Genomic DNA, 22,874 nt, shown 5'->3' on the forward strand with positions numbered 1-22,874 from the left:
TTTTGCTGTACTTTGCAGCTCCTACTTTTATTGTCCCGGTGGCCGTTGCCACCTCCCGTCGGCACACACCAGCACATTGATTTTCTCTCTACAGCTTTATATTTGATCATTTTCTCTTGACACTGCCGGCGGAGAGTGTTGCCTTTGTAATCGCTGACCTCAGCTCCACACCTGAGTGGCTGTGGCCCTAAACAGCCTCTCAGACTCGTCCTAAAGCTCCTTCTGTTTCAGAATGAAGTGTTGCACCCTGTTTGGGCCGCCGGACGGACAATACATCACCTGGCAGAGTCTCTCTGACAGAAAGGAGAGGTATGGATAGGGAGAGAGCGGTGGTGTAAGGCAGACAAGGGAGAGGGGAGAGAGGAACACGCACAGACTGGTTTATACAGTCTCACAATGCGTTATAAATTCAATTAATTACCAGTTTATTTGAATGGGATCCCAGCTTTGTGGCTTTAATTGTCCCATCGGCTGACCTGGATAGCAATTCAAGTACAAAAGATGTGCGACGCCCCTAAATGTACCTTTTGAAAACTACAATATGGTGGTGGTCACATTATATTAAAGAAAAAAAATGATATGAGGAGGAGTATGAAGAGAGGGACAAGGTTGAGAATGAAATAGCTCTCCTGATGAACCCGATAGGATTTCGCAGCTGCGGCACAGCGGTGTTGACCCCGCAAACGACTCGCCAAATAACACTGCTTCTCCCTCCTCCTCCTCCACCACCACCTTCCATCCCTCCTCCCCCACGCCTCCTTCCCCTCCCGCCTCCCCCTCAGCCTGAACCTTTGCACGTCTGCCGAGTTTGTCTGAATACCAACCGGTTGTAATGACCTGCACAATGCAGAGAGACCTCACCAAAACAATTCTCATTGATTGAAACGGAGGATCGTGATTCTCCCAGATACGCCTCCTCTCGACAAAAAACATTAGCAGCCACTTCAGAAAGAGGTGGGCGAGTGGGGTTGGGGGGTGAGTGAAGATAGAGAGGGAAAAAAAAATGTTCAGGTGCTTTGTACTGGCAGTGCATATTCAGCGAGTGAATGCAGGTGGTGTGTGTGTACGTGCAGGCTCAGTGCGCAGTGTGTATGATGTGAGATAAAGTAGCTGGAGAGGTAGTTTCAGTGCTGCAGCCCGGGCCCTCTGCTGACTGGGCTGCTCTCACTGGAGAATTGATTTGGCCTCCAAGAGGATCTGTAGCTCTCTCAGTGGAACAGAGGGATGGAGGGGGGAGGAGGAGAGAGAAATGGAAGGAGAGTGGGTGGAAGTAACACAGGTGGAATTGAGAGATGGAGGAACTGGGTGGAAATGAAAAGACGACACAGGAACACACACTCATGCACTCACACACATCTGAGGCAGACAGTCGGTCAGGAAAATTTACTCCCCGTAATAACCCTCTCTGTAGGCTGGCTGTCTCTGTGTCTCCTGGCTCCTTCAGCCCATAACACAACCGACCAGGTCACACTGACTCCCACACAGCACACACACCACTTCAGCCCTGCAATCTAATGATCTCACACGCTGGGACTGTATGTGTGTCTGCAAGTTTCAAAGTGTGAATTTTCTCTTTCTCTGCAACACCGAGCCTGTTGTTCCCCAGATTCTTTTCACTGTGGATTCATAGCTTTTCTCAAATCTTCATTTGCATACTTTTACTACATGGAGTCATCCAAACCATCAGCTGCAGTATTTTTAAGGTGAAACACCTCAGGTGAAAACATGGTTTCTTTCATGCACCAGCCAATTTAGACATGTGCTATTTTGCTTCCATAACATGCCTTTTTTCAGATTAGAGGAGAAAATGTTCAAATTACACATTTAGGTGTTGATTTTAGTTCAGGTTTCTGTTCTGGAAATGCAGGCAAAAAGAACATTTAATCAGATGATGCCTCATTTGTATATTAAAACATAACATTTCAGAAAACCTGTAATACAGACTGGAGGAGTTTCATGGTGATATCTTTTTTGAAAATGAGCTTATTTCTTTTGTCATTTTCTTTTTTTCAAAATGAGATTTTTCTCATACTTCGAGCCAGAAATATAAACTTCTATAGCACTTAAATACCCCCAAATTTTCCAGTTTTATTCCTATCTATATATCAGGGCTTTTTACAGAGAGATTTGTTTGTATATTGTTTATAGCCTTATATAAAGAACATTTTATTTCCAGAAACATGGTGAAAATTGTTTTTATTGTTTTATAGCTGTTGACACTGGTTTCTGATTAATGGAGTGATTTTTGTTGTTGTGTAACAAGCTTTGACTCTATTAAGGCAACAAATTGATTTTTGTTGTTTGGTTCTTTTTGCTAAAAATGTATGGGACAATACATATCTTTAAAAGCTGTTTTCTCAAAATGATTTTTTTCTCATATTCTGAGCCACAATCTCCACTTCAGTAGCACTTAAACTCCAATTTTATTCTCATCTACATTCTGAAGGTTTGTACAGAGGGATTAGTTTATATATAGCTTGATTTATACATCATTCTATTCTCCAAAACATAGGGAAATTTGATTTTTTTTTCAATGACTGTTGAGAGTACTTTCTGATTTATGAAGTGAGTGTCTCATTTGCATATTTGAAGATCAAATTTCAGATAACTTATATGTATAGATAACTTAACTCAATATGAAAATAATTTTCTTACTGTAAGTAATCAACTAGGGAAGTGTCATGGTGGTATCTCTTATATTATATATATTTTTTAACCTTTTTCACCTGGGCTGTCTCCTCTTAAGAGCCCTCCATTCACTCTGTTGTCAGTGCCCAAGCTGTTTTATTCTCTCCTGCTTTAACAACCCACCTCTCCTATGGGGATCATTTTAAGTTTCATCTCATCTATATAAAGTTAGGCTGTGGTCTGTTTAATTGGTGTTTCCAGCTCCTTTGCCCCTCCTCCTTCAAACAATCTCTTTAATAGCTTTGACATTTAAATGACATAGTACATATATTTAACCTCTCCGACTTGTGGCCTTTCACACTGAATGCTCATAATCAAGAAGCACATACAGTACACCTCCCATTATCTTTATCAAGGATAAAAAGACTCAATGTGTGTAACCCGCTCCCTCGCCTATAAAGACTAATTAAAACAGATAGACAGAATCTTAGCAGTCATTATAACCTCTGTCCTCCGTGTCTCCTTGCGCAGTGACTAACTACAATAATGTGGTGGAGGCCGGCTCAGACTCAGACGATGAGGACAAGCTGCACATTGTGGAGGAGGAGGGCAGCCTGGCGGACGGGGCCGACTGCGACAGCACCCTGCCAGACGAGGAGCACCCCAGGGAGCGCTGCTGGGACGGAGGTGAGACCGCACGCTCGCTCGCTGGGCGCGTTATTATTATCACACATGCAAATACTCATCTTCCTACTTGCTACCCACCATCTCTTTACTGTTCTGTTCTACTTTTCTGCAGTGCGGTAAAGTTCAGCACAAGTGTTCGTTTAATCTTATTTTCTGCTTTAAAATCTTATTTTAAATTATGCCAGTGGGGGATAACAGCACTTAATTCAGAGTTTGCCAGAATTGTCTTTAGACAAGTGCCAGTTTATTGAGACGCGGCACCGTGAGGTATTTCACTATCATCTTCCAAATCACTGTCTGATTTTTCTGTAGGAGAACAATTGACTTCTTAAGATGTATATTTTCAGTCCTGCCATCGTTAGGGTGGCTTTGAACGTGATTCCTGTGGGCTCAGAATAACAGCATTATTTCATATGCCTCCAGCACATAAATGCAAATGTGTTACACAGCCTTTATATCTATTGTTACATTAATTGTTCGACTGCCGCTGTCTCATTTTGACCTCAACCGACTTGACACGGGCTAAGTTAAGAAATGTCTCGCTGACGTCTGCGCACAGTTAAGCACTCGGCTTTGTCTCATTGTGAAACACAGAGTGCGAGGAAACAGGTACTACACGTGGTGGGCTTTCAACTAAGGCAGGAAGCATGATATTAAACAAAGACAATGCCAACAGAGGGAGAGACCTTCAAGCAGAGAAAATAACCTCGCAAGCAAAGAGCCGATGGAGAGCTTTATGGCACTGGTGGGCATTGGAGGGGCTGCCGTGAACTTCTTTTTACCTCAAACCATGTGGAAGTGACATCAGAGGCAGCTCACTGCCACAGGAAGGGCTGACGTCACCACCCCCCTCTCCAAAACAACAATTGCAGGTGCTGAAGGATGTTGGTGTTTCAACCTGGGCCCAAGGCCTCTGCGCTGCTCTCCTGACCTCACACTGCATGTGCCTATAAATATGTGTGTGTGTTAGCTGCTGTGCCAAGTACAGTATGTGCAACATTGTGACAGCCCCATATGAAAGGTAATTAGATATTCAGCCACAAAAATATTTACTTTAGGGTGTTGCTCCGTGCAGATTTTGGCTGAATTGTTCATGGGTGAGAGATGTGTGAGAGTGATTTAGTAAGAGGTCAAATTAGCACACACAAAAACGTTCAGCGACCTATCAGTTTCAGTTTAGGGAGGGATTTTTAGAAATTCCTCTCTGAGGAGTTTCACCTTGGTCAGTTTCAGTTGCGAGGTTTCAGTTGCATGTGCACACATAAGTGGACCTAAATTCACCCTCTGAAACCTGGATCAACATCAGCTTTTATCATGCTGCTTTCAGATGCCTTTCACAAGCAGCATTTTACCTCTGAAATCAGAGCAAATAGGTTTAATTCTCTGCAGAAAGATGGAAAAAAGGCAATGAGTAAATTGCAAAAAGGTGATAAAATGGTGACAAGAAAACAACCTGAAAATGAATTTTAAAAATTGGAGAGAGCGAGAGAAAGAGAGATCAAAGAAGATTAGAAAATTATCATAAAAATAGGGTAAAATGTCCAGAAACTATATTTCTGGTTATTATAATTCTATATATTTTTTTAAAAAATGTATATATTTTTTCGAGTCATTTTCTTAGGGTTTTTTTTCTACTTTCCTTTTCTTGCAAATTTTCAGGTAATTTTCTTTTGACTTTTTACAAATTTCTTGCTAATTTTTTGGCGTCATTTCTTGTTAAGTTGCTCATTGCCTTCCTCCCATGTTTTTGGAACAAATGAAGCCAGTTTTCTCAGGTTTCAAAGGGTTAAACCTGTGCACGGTGTAGCCACCTATTCCCCAGACCATGCTGTCATTTTCATCAGCGCTCTCCAGCTGTACCTCCTTGCATAAAGGGAAAGTTGGAGGAAGAATAATGTCATTGGTTTTGGCTGGGGCTCGCGAACATTAAACACTTCAAAAGCATGAGTTACACTGAAACAGCTCAGTGAGCTGGCCGCACTCCACACTTATGCCTGATCAGGCATATTTTCTTTTGCTTTCACTCATGAGCACGCGCGCGCACACACACACACACACACACACACACCTCCCAGTCTTGCTCTCTCACTGTCTATAGCCCTCATATCATACATCAAGCAACATCTTTGCTGTCACTGTGGATCACTCTGATGAAACATGGGGAAAGCCGCAGTCCTTTAAACAAACACACTTCTCTCATCCCTTCATCCCTCCCTCTGTCGCTCTCACTCCTGAGAACAGACGAGTCTCTGGTGCAGCCTTGAAAAGTGACCACCACCCACTAATCTTCTCCTCAGCGTCGCCCAGTTTGCTTCAAATTAAAACCTCGACACCCCTTCTCCTGAGACTGCTGCGCTCCAAAACCAAAAGGTGGTTTCACAGAGCTTTGCCTCCCCTCCTTTTCTTTTTTTTTTTTACACTCCCGTCCTCTCTCGCTGTTTCTCTTCTCCTGAATCATTCCTCTTGATTATATGGTATCATGGGCACCCTGCTCGCTGTCATTACTCATTCACTCCTAAATGATTATGTAGTGGTGGAGCAGTCCGGTGTCGGTGCAGTAAACTGCAGCTTGTTTTCCTCTAAGAACAGGCTGACTAACTCCAGGGGATCAAAAGGTAGAGAGAGCATTGACCTGGGAGGGCTGCTCCTTTATATGTGATGACTTGTAGAGCATGATTACATCTCAGAGAACAGGCAGGGTGGACCTGCAGAGCTTTGATATGGTGAGGCTGCAATGGCACTTAATGAATGGGCTTAAGTGCATGGAAATATAGCCTAAGAAGATGAGCTGGTTGTTAGTCGAGTGTTTGGTGCTCTTGTGCTGTACTGCAGTGAAGTTGCAGGGCTCTCACGCCCAATGGCACTTACTTTTTCCTCACTGTTGGCCTGACATGCATTGATTATATTTAGTGTTCCTAAGAGTTGAAATCCAGCTGAATCACAGTGGACACACAGCAACACCTACATTCCTGCGTGTCTTACGTCACTGTGTGATGTTGAAACTGAGCCACCCCTCTGCACAGGAAAAGGAGAATCTCTAGAGAGCTGTCCAGTCGACACACAAATGTTTGATAGCACCAAGCCAAGAATAAGCAAATCATCCTAGATATGGAAATACCTCGCATGCATTCTCTGACTTACCCCCTGCTAAAGGGAGATAAAGCATCTTTACTAATGATTGTGGAATATTTGAGCTGTTTGTGCAAAATCTTATCTTTGATATGTCTCTCCCATCCAAGATAGAATCTACGAATGGGTCTGAACGCACAACTACAGGAAGCGGTGGGGGCAAAGGTCAGCCAGGGCAGGAAATGCATCATGGGATGCCGTTGTATCATGTTGCAGAGATGCAGGCAGAGGAGGATGAGAATGAAGTGAGGGAAAGAGGACAGAGTGGGTGGCCTGGTGACTTTGTTCTAAAATGTACTATAGTTAGGTTACACTGTAAAACAAATAAAGAAAAAAAAATTGAATCAGAGCTGCAACACTATGTCCTGCTACAACCTCGTGGGGGCCTTCATTCAGGGGTTTCTGAACTGATTTCTACGTGTGCAGTGGTGCATTCACATCCCTGCGTCAGCACATAAATGGCCTGTGTGATGTTTCATGTCAGGGGAGCAGCCTGATAACACAGAGCCGCCTCAGCCAGGCTGTGAACCCTTCTGGCCTCACTCTGTTCTTAACAAAGAGCAGACACACACACACACGCGCTAGCACACGCACACACACACACACACACACACACACACACACACACACACACACAGACAAGAAGTGAAAACAACCGCTTGTCATACCTTTGCACCACAGACCCCCGACTGGGACTCTACTTCTCACACACTCTCAACATTTAGTAGCCTGGAGGTTTGTTGAGGTGTTGGATGCCGCCTTTGAGCAGTGAAAGGGAGCTAAACAGTCAGATCAGCACTTTTCCACACGCAGCAATGTTTGACTATGTGGCTACATCCACACTCATACATTTTTCGTTTGAAAACTGAACCATTGCTACGTTTACGCCCAGTGTCCCCACTGCTCCAGCATTTTGGAACGCTTAAATAAGAGATCTATGAAAATCTTGCTGACCCAAATTTAGTTCAAAAACTCGTGGGCTGCAATTTAGTCTGAACGGGTGGAAATGGTGTCGTCAGAACACCCATGTTTGCTTCCCTGATGGGTCATATCAGTCTCAACGTATCAAGCCAAAACGATACAGCAAGGCCTACACACCTTTCGTAAATGTAAATTGTAACTCCCAAAGGTGTGGACTTGTGTCCAATGACTTGGACATATACTGCATGCCTAGTAGATGTTAATGTTCATATGTGTTTACAGGAGTCTTAGTATGGATGGAGATTGTTTCTGAAACATTACTTAATTGCTTGTGTGTCGGGAGATAGTTTTCATTTTAAATTGCCATATTAAAATAAACACATAGTGTGGACTTGGCCTGTCTTGTCAACAGCCAGCAGGACTGTGACTAATATGAGACAAATATTTCCCACAATGTCAAACTACTTCTTTAAAATGAAAAAAAAAATGAAGCAAACATGAGAGGGGGTGTTGTTGGTCATGAGAGAAAAGCTGTGTGATATGTGGGGGTTAGCAGCCCCTAAAGTGTCCCTGACACTCCACTGTATGATGAGAATTTCACTACTCCACTTTCTCAGCACCTGCTGTTGGCTCCTGCTATACATACACACACATGTTCACCAGCACGGCCTCTTTCTCTGTATTATCTCTCATCTCTGGGGTTCTCTTACAGGGTGGGAGGTTTCTGCGAATGGTCTTTAATAACCCTAGCAACAAATGACTGTGCTTGTATTGTTTCACGGCTTTGTTAAGGTGCACCACAGGAAGCCACAGTAAGAGTACTGGTATTCACTGTGCGTCGGTGAGTCATGAAGCACTACACCTGTTCCCATCTCCGAGGAGAACACAGCTGGCCCCGTCTTTCAGCACACATACACACACACACACACAATTCACAAAACACAATCCTCAAATCTCCTCTAAGCTGGAGGAATAAAATCAGTCTATAAAACATCTGCCCTGCAAACACTTGCACAGCATCCACAGTAGCCTAACTTTGCTTTTAGCTGATAGCTCACCATTGTAATTATTCCCTGTAATGATACACACAGGCGCACTAACATATCCATAGAGGAATAATGCTCGGTTTAATCTCCGACACACTATACTTTGTTCCGGTATCCACCTCAGGAAGCTCTGGGAGAGCAAAGATGGGGAAGAAGGAAGGAAGCTTTCGCATCCTCGACTCCATCCTCAGGTTACACTTCCTATAAGCCGCTGCTTGGTAATTAGTGCTCGTTAGACTAGCTAGCCAGGCTCATGTGATGTGGAAGAAGAACGCGCGCGGCTCCCACATGCAGGCTCTCATTTGCTGGGATATTAAGCACAGTCTGAAGGCCAAGCCTCTCCAGAGAGCCCAGCGCGGCATGTGTGCGTGCATCCGCTCCTGCGTGATATCTACACGCCGCAATACATCAGGACAAGATTCATCACCTAATTATCAGTCTCAGCAAGTACCTTACCTAACATTGTAAATAGAGGGTTGTCATTCAGTTCTTACAAAGAGCTTGATGCTCATACAGTAGCATGTGGCCTTTGATGCTAATTAGTTTTCTCATCCTATTGTGAACAGCAGCTTTCAGGATGTTTGTTTTTTTTTTTCCTCTCTGGCGCCGCATGCCTCATTCCAGGCTGGTGAACATGTCATGATCAAGGGCTTGGACTGTAAGATCCGGTTCAGCTATAATGACACTCACTGTGACATTATTGGATTATCACATTTCATATACAAAGGTTAAGGTTTCATATGCACAGCCCACATTGATAGAAAAACACGTTCGTCTTGGCAGAGCGGGCCAATCGATAATGCCTTTTTGCAGGCATGACTTTAATCAGCGTGTGTTTGTGTCTTCACAGTGAAGGAGGATTGTGTGTCAGACGCTGAAGATGATGTGAGCACAGACGCCCTGGTGGAGGAGATGCTCCAGCAAGGAGACACGGCTGTCATCTACCCAGAAGCCCCGGAGGACGAGCCTCAACGCCAGGGCACCCCTGACGCCAGCGTCCATGACGAAAACGGTACACACAGAAAAAACATAAAAACGCTCTTTACAAGATCATTTTTATAAAATCCTTTGAAACCTGGATGCACAGCAAGTTGGTGAGATTTTTTTTAAATGATAATATTGAAAATTATCATAGTACATATTAAAGAAATATTTACTATATTTTTCAAGCATTTTTTGAGTCTTGTCTGCCTTGATTGTTTTCTTTTTCTTTGTTTTGTTTTGGGGTTTGTTTGGTTTTGCTAGTTTTTACTAATTTATTGCACATTTTTGGGTCATTTGTTCTTTGTTGCTTGTGGCTTTTTGAAAATGTGGGAAAAGGGAAATTACCAATTTGGTGAGAGGTTTAGCAAAAAAAACTTTTTAAACAAGGGGAGGGGATTATTGTGGAATAGTTTAAAAAAAAAAGTCCAAAAAACCTTTTTACCTATTTATAATTATAATATTTTTTATAAAAAAATATGTTAAAGTAAAAAGAAAAAACATAATATATAAAATAATAAGTTTGGTGCTTTTTTTGGTCCTTTTCTTGTTTGTTTTTGGTTTTTACATTTTTTTTGTCTAATTTTCACATAATTTTCTTTCTTTGTTTTTTTTTGGTTTTTTGGGGTTTTTTTTTTTTTACAATTTTTGATGATTTTTGTGCCATGTCTTGTAAAGTTGCATGTTTCCTACCTACTATGTTTCTAAAATAAAACAAAACAATTTGCTCAGATTTCAAAGGGTTAAACATCCCTTTCCTGATATACTATTATATGCTTTGTGCATTGATAGCTTTAAATGTCATTCACATCTCTATTAGTAGTGCACAAAAGCAAAGTGTAGAGTCCCACACACACAAACTGGAACACACACCACTATTTCCACTCGAGAGCTCACAGCCGCTGAGCTCTCACACTATTACTGCACCTACCCGGTAATTACTCGCCCCCTGGGGATGGATCTACCTGCTCCCTGTCTCACCTTAGGTGTTAACTCCACCCCATTAACGCCACTCTCCGACATCATTACACACACGGCTATTTGTTAAGTGCAGCACACCGGGGCCTTTTATGGCTCTCGGGCTTTTGGCTTTTACCTGCTGCCACATGGGGGGGGGGGGGGGGGCTGGGCGCCAGAGGGAGAGAAACAGCAACACCTGAGTAAATTTGTCACGTCTGTGCGAGCTGTGACTCACGGCTACCTGGGCGATAATGTGTGTGCATTCCCATCCAGAGGCCCTCACCTGTCCCAAAGGGGAACTTAATACATTACCTGTTAACGAAGTAATGCTTTACCTGTGTGGGAGCCGGCCGACTGAGACCCTCTGTTGGATCTCAGCAGGCGGCTGTTGTTTACCGAGCAGGCTATTCTTACATATGTGGGTGTTCAGAAAAGCACAATAGGCAATCAAATGATTGAATTTCAGACATGTGAAAGCTATAATCGCTGCGCTTTGTGTCAGTACAAAGCTGGAATAAACTCCAGCCCTGCACCGGTGACCCAGCATGCTATTTTTAAAAACACAGGAAGGCGTTACTGAGGATCACTAATCAGCTTTTATCCATTTGGTTACCTGGGGGCTGTTTACCTGTGGGGGAGGATCTCGCGCTGATTGGTGAACTCTCAGAGGAGTGTGACTGTGGCAGAGCTTGTGTAACATCAAAGAGCCCTCCCCATTGACCATATGTTTTTAACCCTCTCTTTCCCCCACCCCCTCTCTCTGTCACATGTCATTATAACACTCTCCTCTTTGTTTCCTCCACACAGGAACGCCTGATTCCTTCTCTCAGCTGCTCACCTGCCCGTACTGCGCGCGTGGCTACAAGCGTTACAGCTCCCTGAAGGAGCACATCAAGTACAGGCACGAGAAGACCGAGGAGAGCTTTAACTGCCCCGAGTGCAGCTACAGCTTCGCCTACCGCGCCCAGCTGGAGAGGCATATGACAGTCCATAAGGGCGGACGGGATCAGGTAAAAACTGACTGACAAACTGGTCAGGACTGGATGCTGATAAAACAGCTTCACTGGTCTAACTGGAAAATGTCTTAATTCAATTATCATGTTGTTTTGTTTAATTTAGATTCTCTGCTCTCAGTTTTACAAGAAGATGCAGCTTTTTGAAACTGAGATACTTAATGCATCTAGATGATTTCATCAAATCCTCTTTTAGGAACATACTGCTCTGTTTCTATAAAAGGTTAGGGTTAGGTTTGGGTTAAAATGCCGTACTCTAAATGAACGCTACAAAGAACACTGTCAGAAGGGAACTGTAAGTGTTAAAAAACTTTAAAAGTTTATTAAAAAGTCTGTTATAAAGCCATAAGAAAACTGAGTAAATTTAAATAAGAAATGTTGGTTTAAAAGGACCAAAAGATAGCATGATGTAAGAATAAAAAATACATATATCTAGGGCTTTGTTATACCAGTCGAATCAGATTTGGCACTTCAACACGAATATTTGACAATTCATTTTGTTTTCTATACAAGGTTTGAAAGTTTGAATGGACTCAGCGGGACGTTAAGTGTGACAGTGACATTCAGGGATGTAATATAGTAAACAAGCTAACGAGGGCTCATAAAATTGCAACAACAATTTTTTGCAAACAATACACATCAAACAAAGCCAGTAACTGTATCATATTAATTGGCTGTGAGATGTAAATTCACTGCTTCATAGCAGAAGGTTTCTCCTTTTCCTCCTCTCTGCCACTGCCTGCATGTCCGCAGCTCCTCTTTATCAAAGACTAGCATGAAGATCAAGAAACTCTGGGGACCAAAATGTCCCCAGAAGTAAATTACTCGCACACACACACAAAACGACTGCTGGACTTGAAGCAGTCTCAGTCGACTGAGGGTCTACACCTGATGATTTGAATCTCCGAATTTCAAGGAGCAACCCTACATATATCTCCGTAAAAGTTGATGTTAGAAGTGCTTAAAATACTACAAGTTTGATTTTTAAAAACGCATTCAACTCGTTCAAGTTCCACAATTAAAGTGTTATGTATAGGGAGAATAAATATGTTTTAAAAACAGACATATATTAAAAACACTTGGTGCTTGGTAAAAGTTATGTGCATATGTTTATCTGATCACATAAAGTATATATAGTATAATTCAATTGGATAAAGTTAAGATCATTCATTTTGACTTGCTTCTCATAAATTATGTTGAAATAAACTGAGTGGGTAAAACTGACTCATAAAAAACTGTCATAAAAATATCTAAAAACTAGATATTCTCTGCTTCTGTGTAATATTTTAATATTAATATGTATTAGTCTACAGAAATAGTCAATGACAGTTAGGTTACTTCAGTAACCTAACTGATCAGTTTCAGTATCGTGCTGTAGCAATTATACACTGTAAATCAAAGTGATTCTAAATTATGCAAACCTCCATACTGAATCCCGTTTCTTCAGCGGCTCGCTTCCAAACACGATAAATAAACATGAACTTTTGCCCCCGATTGATTAATGACATTGTGCCATGAATTAGCAGCAGTTCAAAGGTTGTGTTTTCATTGTGTGCCTCGCTGAACGTCCCCTCTCCCCCTCATCTGACAGAGACACATCACACAGTCCGGAGGCAATCGTAAATTCAAGTGCACTGAATGTGGCAAAGCATTTAAATACAAGCACCATCTGAAGGAGCACCTACGCATCCACAGCGGTGAGTTGACCACCCCTGTCACCATGGCAGCATTCTGTGTGTGTGTATGGGTGTGTGTGTGCACGTGAGCCGGCCTGTTGTACACCATGATGTCTCTGTTGGCCACAGATATTTCAGTGTCAGTCTTCTGTACCAATATTTATGTTTTATTTATGTTTTTGCCAATTTGCTGTATTTAGATATCCTTTATTTTGTTTCAGTCCATTGTGTGCTCTTCCTTAATGTGCCATAATTGTGTTTCTTTTGGCATTATGGGACAGCAATTAGAGAAGGGCATTTCCCAATGGTGCCATTACATCAGCGTTTAAGCATCATTGAAATGCATTAGAGCTTTTTCCTACAGTACTGCTCGTAGCCTAGCTTGCTCATTTAGCTTCATTCACTAATGGAAATGTGTTTCTCTCCTCCACCCCCCGCCTCCCCTCCTTTCTCTCTCTCTGTTCTACACATTGTGGTTTTATTCAGGAGAGAAACCCTATGAATGCTCCAACTGCAAAAAGCGCTTCTCCCACTCAGGCTCATACAGCTCCCACATCAGCAGTAAGAAGTGCATCAGCGTCATCTCAGTTAACGGCAGACCGCGCATGGGGAATGCCAAAACCCAGACCCAGGGTCCGTCACCTGTGCTGCCCACGCCGCCCTCAGTCCTCCACACCCAGATAAGGGAGAAGCTGGAGCACAGCAAGCCCCTGCAGGAGCAGCTGCCACTCAATCAGATCAAGACTGAGCCCGTGGACTACGAGTACAAACCCACGGTGATCACATCCCCGGGTATGGCCGCCATGAACGGTGGGGTTTTCAACGGAGGTGCCGCAGCTCCTCTGCAGGGCACAGTCCAGGCTGTGGTCCTGCCCACTGTTGGGCTGGTGTCGCCCATCAGCATCAACCTGGCAGACCTGCAGAATGCACTCAAAGTGGCGGTGGACGGTAACGTCATCCGCCAGGTGCTGGAAAGCAACGCCAAAGGTCAGGGGCAGGTAAACTCGGGGTTAACCACTGGAATGCTCCATCCCGCACAGCAGCAACTCATCTCAGCCATCAGTCTGCCTATTGTGGGTCAGGATGGAAATGCAAAAATCATTATAAACTATAGTTTGGACCCCAACCAGGGCCAGCTCACAGCCCATAACCTGAAGAAAGAGCCTGAGCCGGTCTCACCGGGTCAGACCACCACTGACACCTTCAAGTCCCAGAAACTCCCTGAAGATCTAACCATAAGAGGCTCCAGGCCCCTGGAGACTAAAGAAAAAGAGGAAAAGACCACTAAAACTTGTCTCCTGTGTGATAATTGTCCCGGCGGGCTGGAAACACTCCACGCCCTCAAGCACTGCAAAAAGGATGGTCTCAGGCTGAACGGAGCGGGCCTGGATAAGTCGGAGTCTGCTGTTGCTGCCTTGCTGTCAGAGGGTGGACTCTGTAACCAGCCCAAGAACATGTTGTCCCTGCTCAAGGCCTACTTTGCCTTAAACGCAGAGCCCACCAAGGACGAGCTGGCCAAGATCTCTGACTCAGTCAGCCTGCCAATCCACGTGGTCAAGAAGTGGTTTGACAAAATGCAGGAGGGTCAGATATCACTGGGTGCCCCGACACCTCCCTCAGAGGAGGAGGACACCTGTGAAGCTAACAGCGTGGTGTCTCTGGTCCCAGGGAAGAACACGGCCATTATGAGTCCCTCCGTGACCCAGGACAGCCCGACAGAAGCCACCCCAGCGGAGGTCAACGGCGCCCACAGCTCGCCGGCCTCTCCCTCACCACTAAACCTGACAGCTGGCGGTCCCGTCCCGGCCCAGCCTCCTCAGAGCACTGAGGGACCCCTAGACCTGTCGCTGCCAAAGCCCACCAGAGAGGAGGCGGAGAGAGAGGTGGCAAAAGCCTGTGTTTACCCCACCCCTTCCTCTGGCTCTACCAATGTGGATGAACCCCTAAACTTAACTTGCACAAAGAAAGAGGCATCGCCACTCTCAGCCATGGGCGCCAGCCCCATCGCACTGTACTCCAGCCAGCCAAGTGCCAAACCCCTCGACATTGTGACCACAATGCAATGCCTACGGGCATTAGCCACTAACAACAAACAGACTATCCTGATCCCCCAGCTGGCTTACACCTATACCACTACAGCAAACAGCCCCGCAGGGACCGAGACGCAGGACACCATCCACCTCAACGGAGTCAAGGTGTGCAATCAATTACTTCCCACAATGTGGCAACAGCTGAGATTCATGGTCTTTTTCAAAAGTAAGCTTTCTTGCCAAAAGTTAGATGGTCGTTTAGCATGTCTGTATGCTAAACATAAAGCTACAGCCAGCAGCTGGTTAGCTTAGCACGGAGACTGGAAAGGGGGGAGCAGTTAGCCAGGCTCTGTCCAATGGTGACAACTAACACTTACAAGCACCTCCAAAGCCAACTTTTTGGAAGAGATAGTTCAGACTTTTGGCATGGGGTTATATGAGGTATGTATCCATTCTCTGTATATTACATACAATATGTACAACATGTCCCCAGTTTGAAGAAGAGATACTAGTACTGACATGGTAGCAAAGTAATGTAATGTTTTTGTTTTTGAGAGGGGCAGCAGCAAGATGTATTTTAGCACTCTAAAAAAGAACAACATTATCATCGTGATATTGAGAATATTTCTAGCACTTTACCTGCTACAGACATCCCTTTCTGGAGGGGAGAGGCGTTAACGGCTTCAATTCCTTATCTTTGCTCTCTTCAAAGCCCACAGACTCCATCGACAAAAATTATTATTTCAGCTCGCTGATCATAGAAGCTGTTATTTTTTGACTTTATCTTCTAAAAGGGTTAGTTCAGAATCACCGGAGTCCCACGATAAAACTGATCAAGAATAACTGATCAAGGCCTAGATAAACCAGCATCTCTCATGTCAGGGGAGCTAAAATTACTGGTTTCCTTAAAATGAGTCTGGCTTTGAAGAGAGCAAGATAAAGCATTCAATATTTTACCAACATAGCATACACATTATCTGGTATTGAGTTTTTAGGTGGGACCTTTTTTAAGTGACTAGAATATGTTTCGCTGCTGCCCCCTCAACAGCAGTACATTTCTTAGCTTTAATGTCAGTATTTCTCCAAACTGGGGGGGTGATGACTGCCATAATATACTGACTATGGATAAGTACCTCATACAACCCCACTTCAAAAGAGCCAAAAGTTTCTTTTAACATGTTATAATTAACTTAACTTCAGACAAAAAAAAATGAGATATAACATGTTAAGAAGTCAAATTTAGAGGTGCTGGTAGGCAGATTTGACTATATTTATATAGCCAGGCTAGATATATTTATGATACAAACATGAGAGTGGTATCAATCTGTTGCTTGAATTCATCCTGTCTGCACTGCTCAGCTACTGTGTGGCCTACTGAAGACAGGGAGAAGTTATTTTTAAATGTTTACAGCACTGTTATGAACAGATGCTCATATTACATTGTAATTACAGTTCCAAAAGCTTGTCAGGTTTCCATTTGTGCATCTGAAAATATTATGATGAAAAAGGAAATAGAAAAGTACAAAGATACTTATCAAAAACATAAGAGAAGAAGCAAAAAAAAAAAAAACACTGTCTATAGGGATACTATTACCACGGGACATTAGAGGTACTTGCATAGAGTCACAAATGGACCAGAAATCATAAGAGTTGGGAAAGTAAAAGAATAAGTTGTACAGTATCAACCCTCCACCCCTAAATGGTTCTCCATTTTCTGTCATTTACATGATTATGTAGTCTGTACACGCATCCATGCATACACGCACATATACGCATATTACAATACATAGCACATACACAGAGACATAAAAATGTATCAATGAAGACAATATACTGAAAGACTACTCAACAAAACCAACACCAAGTTTAAGTTAAGGTTGGTCCAAGAAGAGTCACATCCCTGTGGACAGTTAAATCCACAGCTTTATATCTTAACCAGCGTTTCACAGTCATTGCTCCTCCAGATTTATTGATCTGACAAAAAAGGTTGTTTACACTAGTGTTGCTCAAGATTTGACCCCTTCCTGGTCAGCCAAAGCAAAGATGTTGGACACTAAAACTTTGAAACAATGGGTTTACAGACTGTGCCGGAAAGACTTCAGTGTCTGATACGGAGGCCATTCTTAGAAGCAAGTGGTTTGGATTCAAGTTGGCTTTTCTCTTTTTCAAGCAATCAGTCAGACCCTCGAGTCCAGATCATTAGTTCTTATTGTTCAAAACCACCACAACATGATAGATAGTGTGAATCCATCCAAAATGTAATCAATAAGTCATATATAGAAATGTCAGAATTCAGCTCTTTGTAAAAATGATAGCCCTTAATAGTTCTTCATTGTGCAGACACCTAATGGGCCCGTAATGATGGATGTAGATCTCTGTGGGTGTATGAGTGATCTTCCTGGGCTGTCACCCAGAGGACATGAGGCTGCACTTTGCTGCAGAGCCCCTATTGATCTGATGGAATCTGTTTAAACGGCACACCTCTGCCTGCCTTATTGATTTATTGTTGTTGTATTATACTTTCGTGTTAAGTGGATTGGCATAGACCTGCCTTGTTAAAAAACGAGCTCTGTGTATATATCTTCTGTTTAATACTGCCCCACATCCTCTCTCAGTGCATCAGTAGATGAGTTTAACCAGTGAGAGACAAGAGAACACTCACAAGAGAACAGTATGGTTGGAAAATATTGTTCACCCCTAACCTGAAAATTCAGTGATATGACTTTCACAGTAGGCAGGATGTGACACAGCATTATTTCCAGCAATGCACTCACACATGTTCACTTGTATTTCTACTGAGTCAAACATTTTAAATTCCTACCATGTCCAGGAGGAGAAGCAGGACACGGGCTCGGAGGGCGTGTCCACCATGGAAGAGCAGAACGACTCCGACTCGGGCCCTCCGAGGAAGAAGATGAAGAAGACGGACAGCGGCATGTACGCCTGCGACCTGTGCGACAAGATCTTCCAGAAGAGCAGCTCCCTGCTGAGACACAAATACGAACACACAGGTAAACATCATGTGTTTCCTAATTCCACACCCCAACACAGCCAAAAATCACAGATGGGCTCTGAATAAAAAAAAAAAAGAAAAAAAATCATACAACCGGAACTTGTCTCACCACCCTCACTGTCGGGTCTATGGAAAGATGAGTCAGAGTGCAAGCGAAGGGGGATTTTGAGCTACAGCGTAAAGCAGGGTGGACACCTCCATTCCAGCAGGTATTACTCAACATGCACAGAAGAGGTCTGAGAGTTACTTTCCGCCAACTCCCCACCTCTGCACTGCCAGCTTCTCATGTGAAGCACCAAATGTTGCAAGAGGCAAGCTCTGGTAGTGATTTGGACTGCGCTAAGATGATGATTCTGTGGCCAAGTACAGGTCAACACTCTCAGAGGCGTTTTCGCTTTATTTTTTTTCTTTATTACTCTGATACCTGGCTTGCAACCACAGTTTTCAGCTCCAAATGACCTCACCCTAGGTGAAACTAGCTGCTCCCTGCCTGGATAAAGTTTCCTTGAAGGTTTGCAAGCGCAGTTGTTGTGATTTTGTTGCATTGTTTTGAAATGTTCTCCTTGGATACATTGATGATAGATACTGTTAAAGGCCTGTCAACCTTTCACGCAACATTGAGGGGGGGATTCACTGCGATTGTGCAAGTGTTTATTGTTTTCCTTCCCGTGTCTGCGCCTTTTAACTCAACAGCACTTCAATTTTTCTTAAACAGAGTTGTTAATATTTATTTTCTCTGTCTCCACAGGGAAGCGGCCTCACGAGTGCGGCATCTGCAGCAAGGCCTTCAAACACAAACACCACTTGATCGAACACATGCGCCTCCACTCAGGAGAGAAGCCGTACCAGTGCGACAAGTGCGGCAAGCGCTTCTCGCACTCCGGCTCCTACTCCCAGCACATGAACCACCGCTACTCCTACTGCAAGAAGGAGACGCAGAGCCAAGGCGGAGGGCGAGAGAGCCCCGAGGACGACGCAGAGGCCCAGGCCGAGATGGAGGCCCTGAGCCGAGTGCAGCAGCTCCTGGCCAACTCCCAGCTGGACTTGGAGGAGCGAGGGAGCAGCACCAGAGAGGACGAGGAGAGCGAGGAAGAGGAGGAGGAGGAGGAGGGCGCGGTGGACATGGATGACATCCAGGTGGTGCAGATAGGGGACGAAGGAGGGGAGGAGGAGGAAGAAGAAGAGAGGAATGAGGAGGAGATAGAGAGAGTTTTGGTGGAGGGAGAAGGAGAGGAGGTGAAAGAGGAAGAAGAGGAGGCTGACACAAGGCAGGAGGAGGTGCTCGGGAGCATTCAGGAAGAGGAGGAAGTCAAGATGAGGGAAGCGGAGGCGATGGATACAGAAGGAGGGGTGACGGAAGAGGGGGAGGTCACAGAGGAGAGCGGAGGCGAAATAGACACAGTTTCTGGAGAGCAGAACGAGACGCCGCAGGAGAAAGGAGATACTGACTAAAAGAGGAATCGGACTCCTCCCTGAGACACAATCAGATTCCTCCTCTCTGATCGCGCAGAGGAAGAACGCAGGAGATGATGTCTGGTCACTCTGACAGTTCCTTTCAGTTCACTACTGTGTAGAAATCCAGGTGTGCCTGAAAAAAAAATACTAGTGACTTTTCCGCAGGAGAACGATTTCTCGCTGTTAGAAAAATCAATTTGTAAAGAAAAAGATGAAGACGAACACAAATTTTAACAAACGAAGGAAATGCATTATACAGACTTTGGAAGCTAGAGCCGACACGTTTTAGATAATGTTTTATTACTAAAACACCTTGGGTCATTTCTTTTTATCAGTGTTACTAATTTTATCACTCATATTTTAACCTTTAAAAAGTTGTACAGTTGGGAGATATTTCTATACCTTTTTATTGCCAATGAACAAAAAAAGTCAGTATTTTATTAAGTTGGAAGGAAAATAAGAAAAATCCTGTGCACTACAAGTGGCTTGGTTTACCTATGGATTGAGCAGTTGAGTTGTGTTGTCTACCCTTCAGTATTACCGCACTAGTTTTACCACGCCATCATGCTAGCAGATGTTAGCAGTACATCTCTTTTTGATTGGATTGTGAGCCTTAAGAAGAAAAACAACGGAGAGCAGACGGGTCTTTTCAGTCATTAACTTCCTTTTAGATGTTTAGACTCATTGTTGTCAAATTTCTTTTACTAATCAGTGTTTTTTACAAATAGTTTGACATTTTAGAAAATGTGCTTGGTTCTTTTCTTAAGAGTCAGATGAGAAGATTGAGAGAACATATCTGTCTGATTAAAGCAGCGCTACAACCAGCAACCACTTAGCTTAGCTTAGCATGAGGACTGAGAAAAGGGGATAAAAATAGCTTAAGTTAAATCTAAAACATAAAACTAGCAGTTACTTCCTGCTTATCTACTGCTCCACACTCCAGTCCAGTAGGTGGCAGTAATGTGTGGTGGACTGTAGAGTAGTGAAGAGATGACGTATTTTTGTAGGCCAACCAGGAAGTTGGCATCGCACCGGTTCCCTCGTCAAAAACCTTATGAGATTTTTGAATGGGATTTGTGATTAGCGCCAAAAATAAGTTCTCTGATGAACACAAGTTTATGAGAATTGCACGTTTTGTTTAGCATGATAATATTTACAGGGGAACACAATTTTTGTGTGTTTTGAAGCGTAAATGAAATCACCAGAAGCAAAAAGCTATTGTTAGGCTATACACAAACTACATCACAGTCGCACGACTCGAAAAATATTATAAACAGATAAATCCACAAGTTCGAGTGCAACTCTGTAAAGCTGTAAAGGCGGACAATGAGTTTAATGAGTTTCTGTGTCCGGTGTGATGAAATCTGACATCCCCGACAAACACTGTAGTCCCATTTACCCACCTGTAAGCAACCGCCTTTTTTAAGACGAGCAAAACCTTAAAAATCGGGTTTAAGCAGACGTGTTTTATGTTGCAGAACAAAACGTCGAAATATACGTAGCCTGTGTTAACCACAGACCTTAATTAAGGCATTTTATCGAAAACCCATTCAAACAAACCTGTAGACTTTAAGACGAGGGAACCGGACGTACTAAAAGGCTAATGGACTTGTGCGTTTTAGGACTCATTACTTCACCACTCTATTTGTGACTTCCAGACAGAGCCAGGTCAGCTGTTGTCCTCTGTTTCTAGTATTTCTGCTACATGAAGCTAATCATCTCCTGGCTATAGCTTCATATTTATGACAGATACGAGAGTGGCATTGAACCTCTAATCTCAATTGGAAGACCTTATAACAGTTATATGAACTGACCATGACCTCATAACACTGCATTACATGGTGGTGGTGGCATAGATTTATAATAAAACCTACATAGATGCCAAGATATTCATTCCGATGGAGTTGCTCGCCCGGCGCATATGCCAAAAAAAGTTTTTAGCTTCTGCGTTTATTCTCACGTTATGTGCCCCACTGAATATGCTCAGAAGTGTCCCGCGAGCCCCAGCCAAAAGTTCCCACTCAGCTCGTAGACTGTTTTGATGATGTCATGGATTTTTAAATTTCTTTTCTCGGCTCAAGGAGTGTTTCAAAAATATAAAACCATCATGGATCGAAAATTCATAATAGACAGATTCATAACTGACCGTGTTTACAGTTATGGGTATCCTGTCAATATTTGACAATGTCCCTTTCACAATGGTTGAAAAAAAATTTTGGGCTGCAGGGATTTTTTTTCATCACAACACCACAATTGGCCACTGGGGAAAATTTGCTGCAAGCCTGAGCCGTTGTCCTCAGGGACTGGGTGGCTCTTGATATATTAAATTATGTGCACCACAGAAACAATGCCAATATAAAGTCACTTAGGATCCTTCTCGTGGTGGAAATACAAAAATTCCTGATGATGAATTCACACAGTGGGCAATGGTTAATGCTACAGCTCAACAGGTAATACAACAACAAAGTTCATGTTGGCAGAAGATTTTGGTAGATGGGTCAAACAAAAACAGGACTTTCACCTAAAAGACAGCTGTTTGTATGTACAGCCTGTACGTCAAGTAACATGACATATTTTGGTCACTTTAACATGTCCTTGCTTCTCATGCATAACAAATGTGGTTATTTCAGTGGAAAACAATCTTTTTCTAAACCTTACCAAGAAATTTTGTGCCTACACTTAACAGTGCCGCCACCACCATGTAATTTAACACATTACATGCCACCATCATGTGATTAAGAGGTTGTGCTTATTTCACGCATTTCTGTGAGATCACGTTGGCTAGAAAATAAGGGTATTTTCGTGAAATGTCAAACTATTGATTTAAATGTTCAGAGCAAGCAGAAAGGGGACGCAGAAATCTGTCTGGCCCTCCCTATGCCTATATCCCCACCCCCCCGACTCCGAGCCATATGCAAAAAACTCAAACTAAAACAAGAAAAACATGCATATCAAAAGTGCCATTGAATATTGCTGTTGAAGCTTAGCAGCTCTGATCAGGTATTGCCGGGTCCCAGATCAAGCGATACACCGGAATACTGTTGACTTTGGCTCGCCACCACACCTGAGAGAGTTTAGCCTACCACATATTCATGTGTCCTAGATTTTAGAGAAGTTGCTTTCATGTCTAATCTGAGCAGCTGAAAGAATTGCAATGCACATGTGCTCCAATGGATGATGAAGTATAACTTAACTGTGTCCTGCCTTTTCAAAGCTTATTCAGTGCACTTGTTTAACACACCATCAAACGCTCAGATGTCTCTTCAGGTAACAAATGTAGGCAAATATGAATCCCAGGAGTTAAATTCAACCATGTTTTTACCTGTCAGTATTAT

The 22,874-nt window shown here is 43.3% G+C and overlaps 1 protein-coding gene and 1 long non-coding RNA gene across 2 annotated transcripts in view; one reads left to right on the plus strand and one right to left on the minus strand.

The window, feature by feature from the left end:
• Nucleotides 1-17,965, minus strand: part of LOC121960586 — a 63,941-nt gene extending 45,976 nt beyond the window's left edge. The window contains exon 1 of the long non-coding RNA XR_006106995.1: nucleotides 17,893-17,965. This is a non-coding gene — a long non-coding RNA (uncharacterized LOC121960586). The remainder of the gene's footprint in view (nucleotides 1-17,892) is intronic.
• zeb1b (zinc finger E-box binding homeobox 1b) overlaps nucleotides 1-20,869 on the plus strand; it is a 66,715-nt gene extending 45,846 nt beyond the window's left edge. The window contains exons 2-8 of the mRNA XM_042510368.1: nucleotides 3,160-3,315; nucleotides 9,262-9,423; nucleotides 11,160-11,362; nucleotides 12,957-13,062; nucleotides 13,528-15,236; nucleotides 17,902-18,082; nucleotides 18,833-20,869. Of these exons, the coding sequence (XP_042366302.1) occupies nucleotides 3,160-3,315; nucleotides 9,262-9,423; nucleotides 11,160-11,362; nucleotides 12,957-13,062; nucleotides 13,528-15,236; nucleotides 17,902-18,082; nucleotides 18,833-19,536 (3,221 nt within the window). The 3' untranslated portion in view covers nucleotides 19,537-20,869. The remainder of the gene's footprint in view (nucleotides 1-3,159; nucleotides 3,316-9,261; nucleotides 9,424-11,159; nucleotides 11,363-12,956; nucleotides 13,063-13,527; nucleotides 15,237-17,901; nucleotides 18,083-18,832) is intronic.
• The last annotated feature ends 2,005 nt before the right edge of the window (nucleotides 20,870-22,874 follow it).

The sequence above is a fragment of the Plectropomus leopardus genome, chromosome 21 (genome assembly GCF_008729295.1).
Source record: "Plectropomus leopardus isolate mb chromosome 21, YSFRI_Pleo_2.0, whole genome shotgun sequence".
NCBI classification, from domain to species: Eukaryota; Metazoa; Chordata; class Actinopteri; order Perciformes; family Serranidae; genus Plectropomus; species Plectropomus leopardus.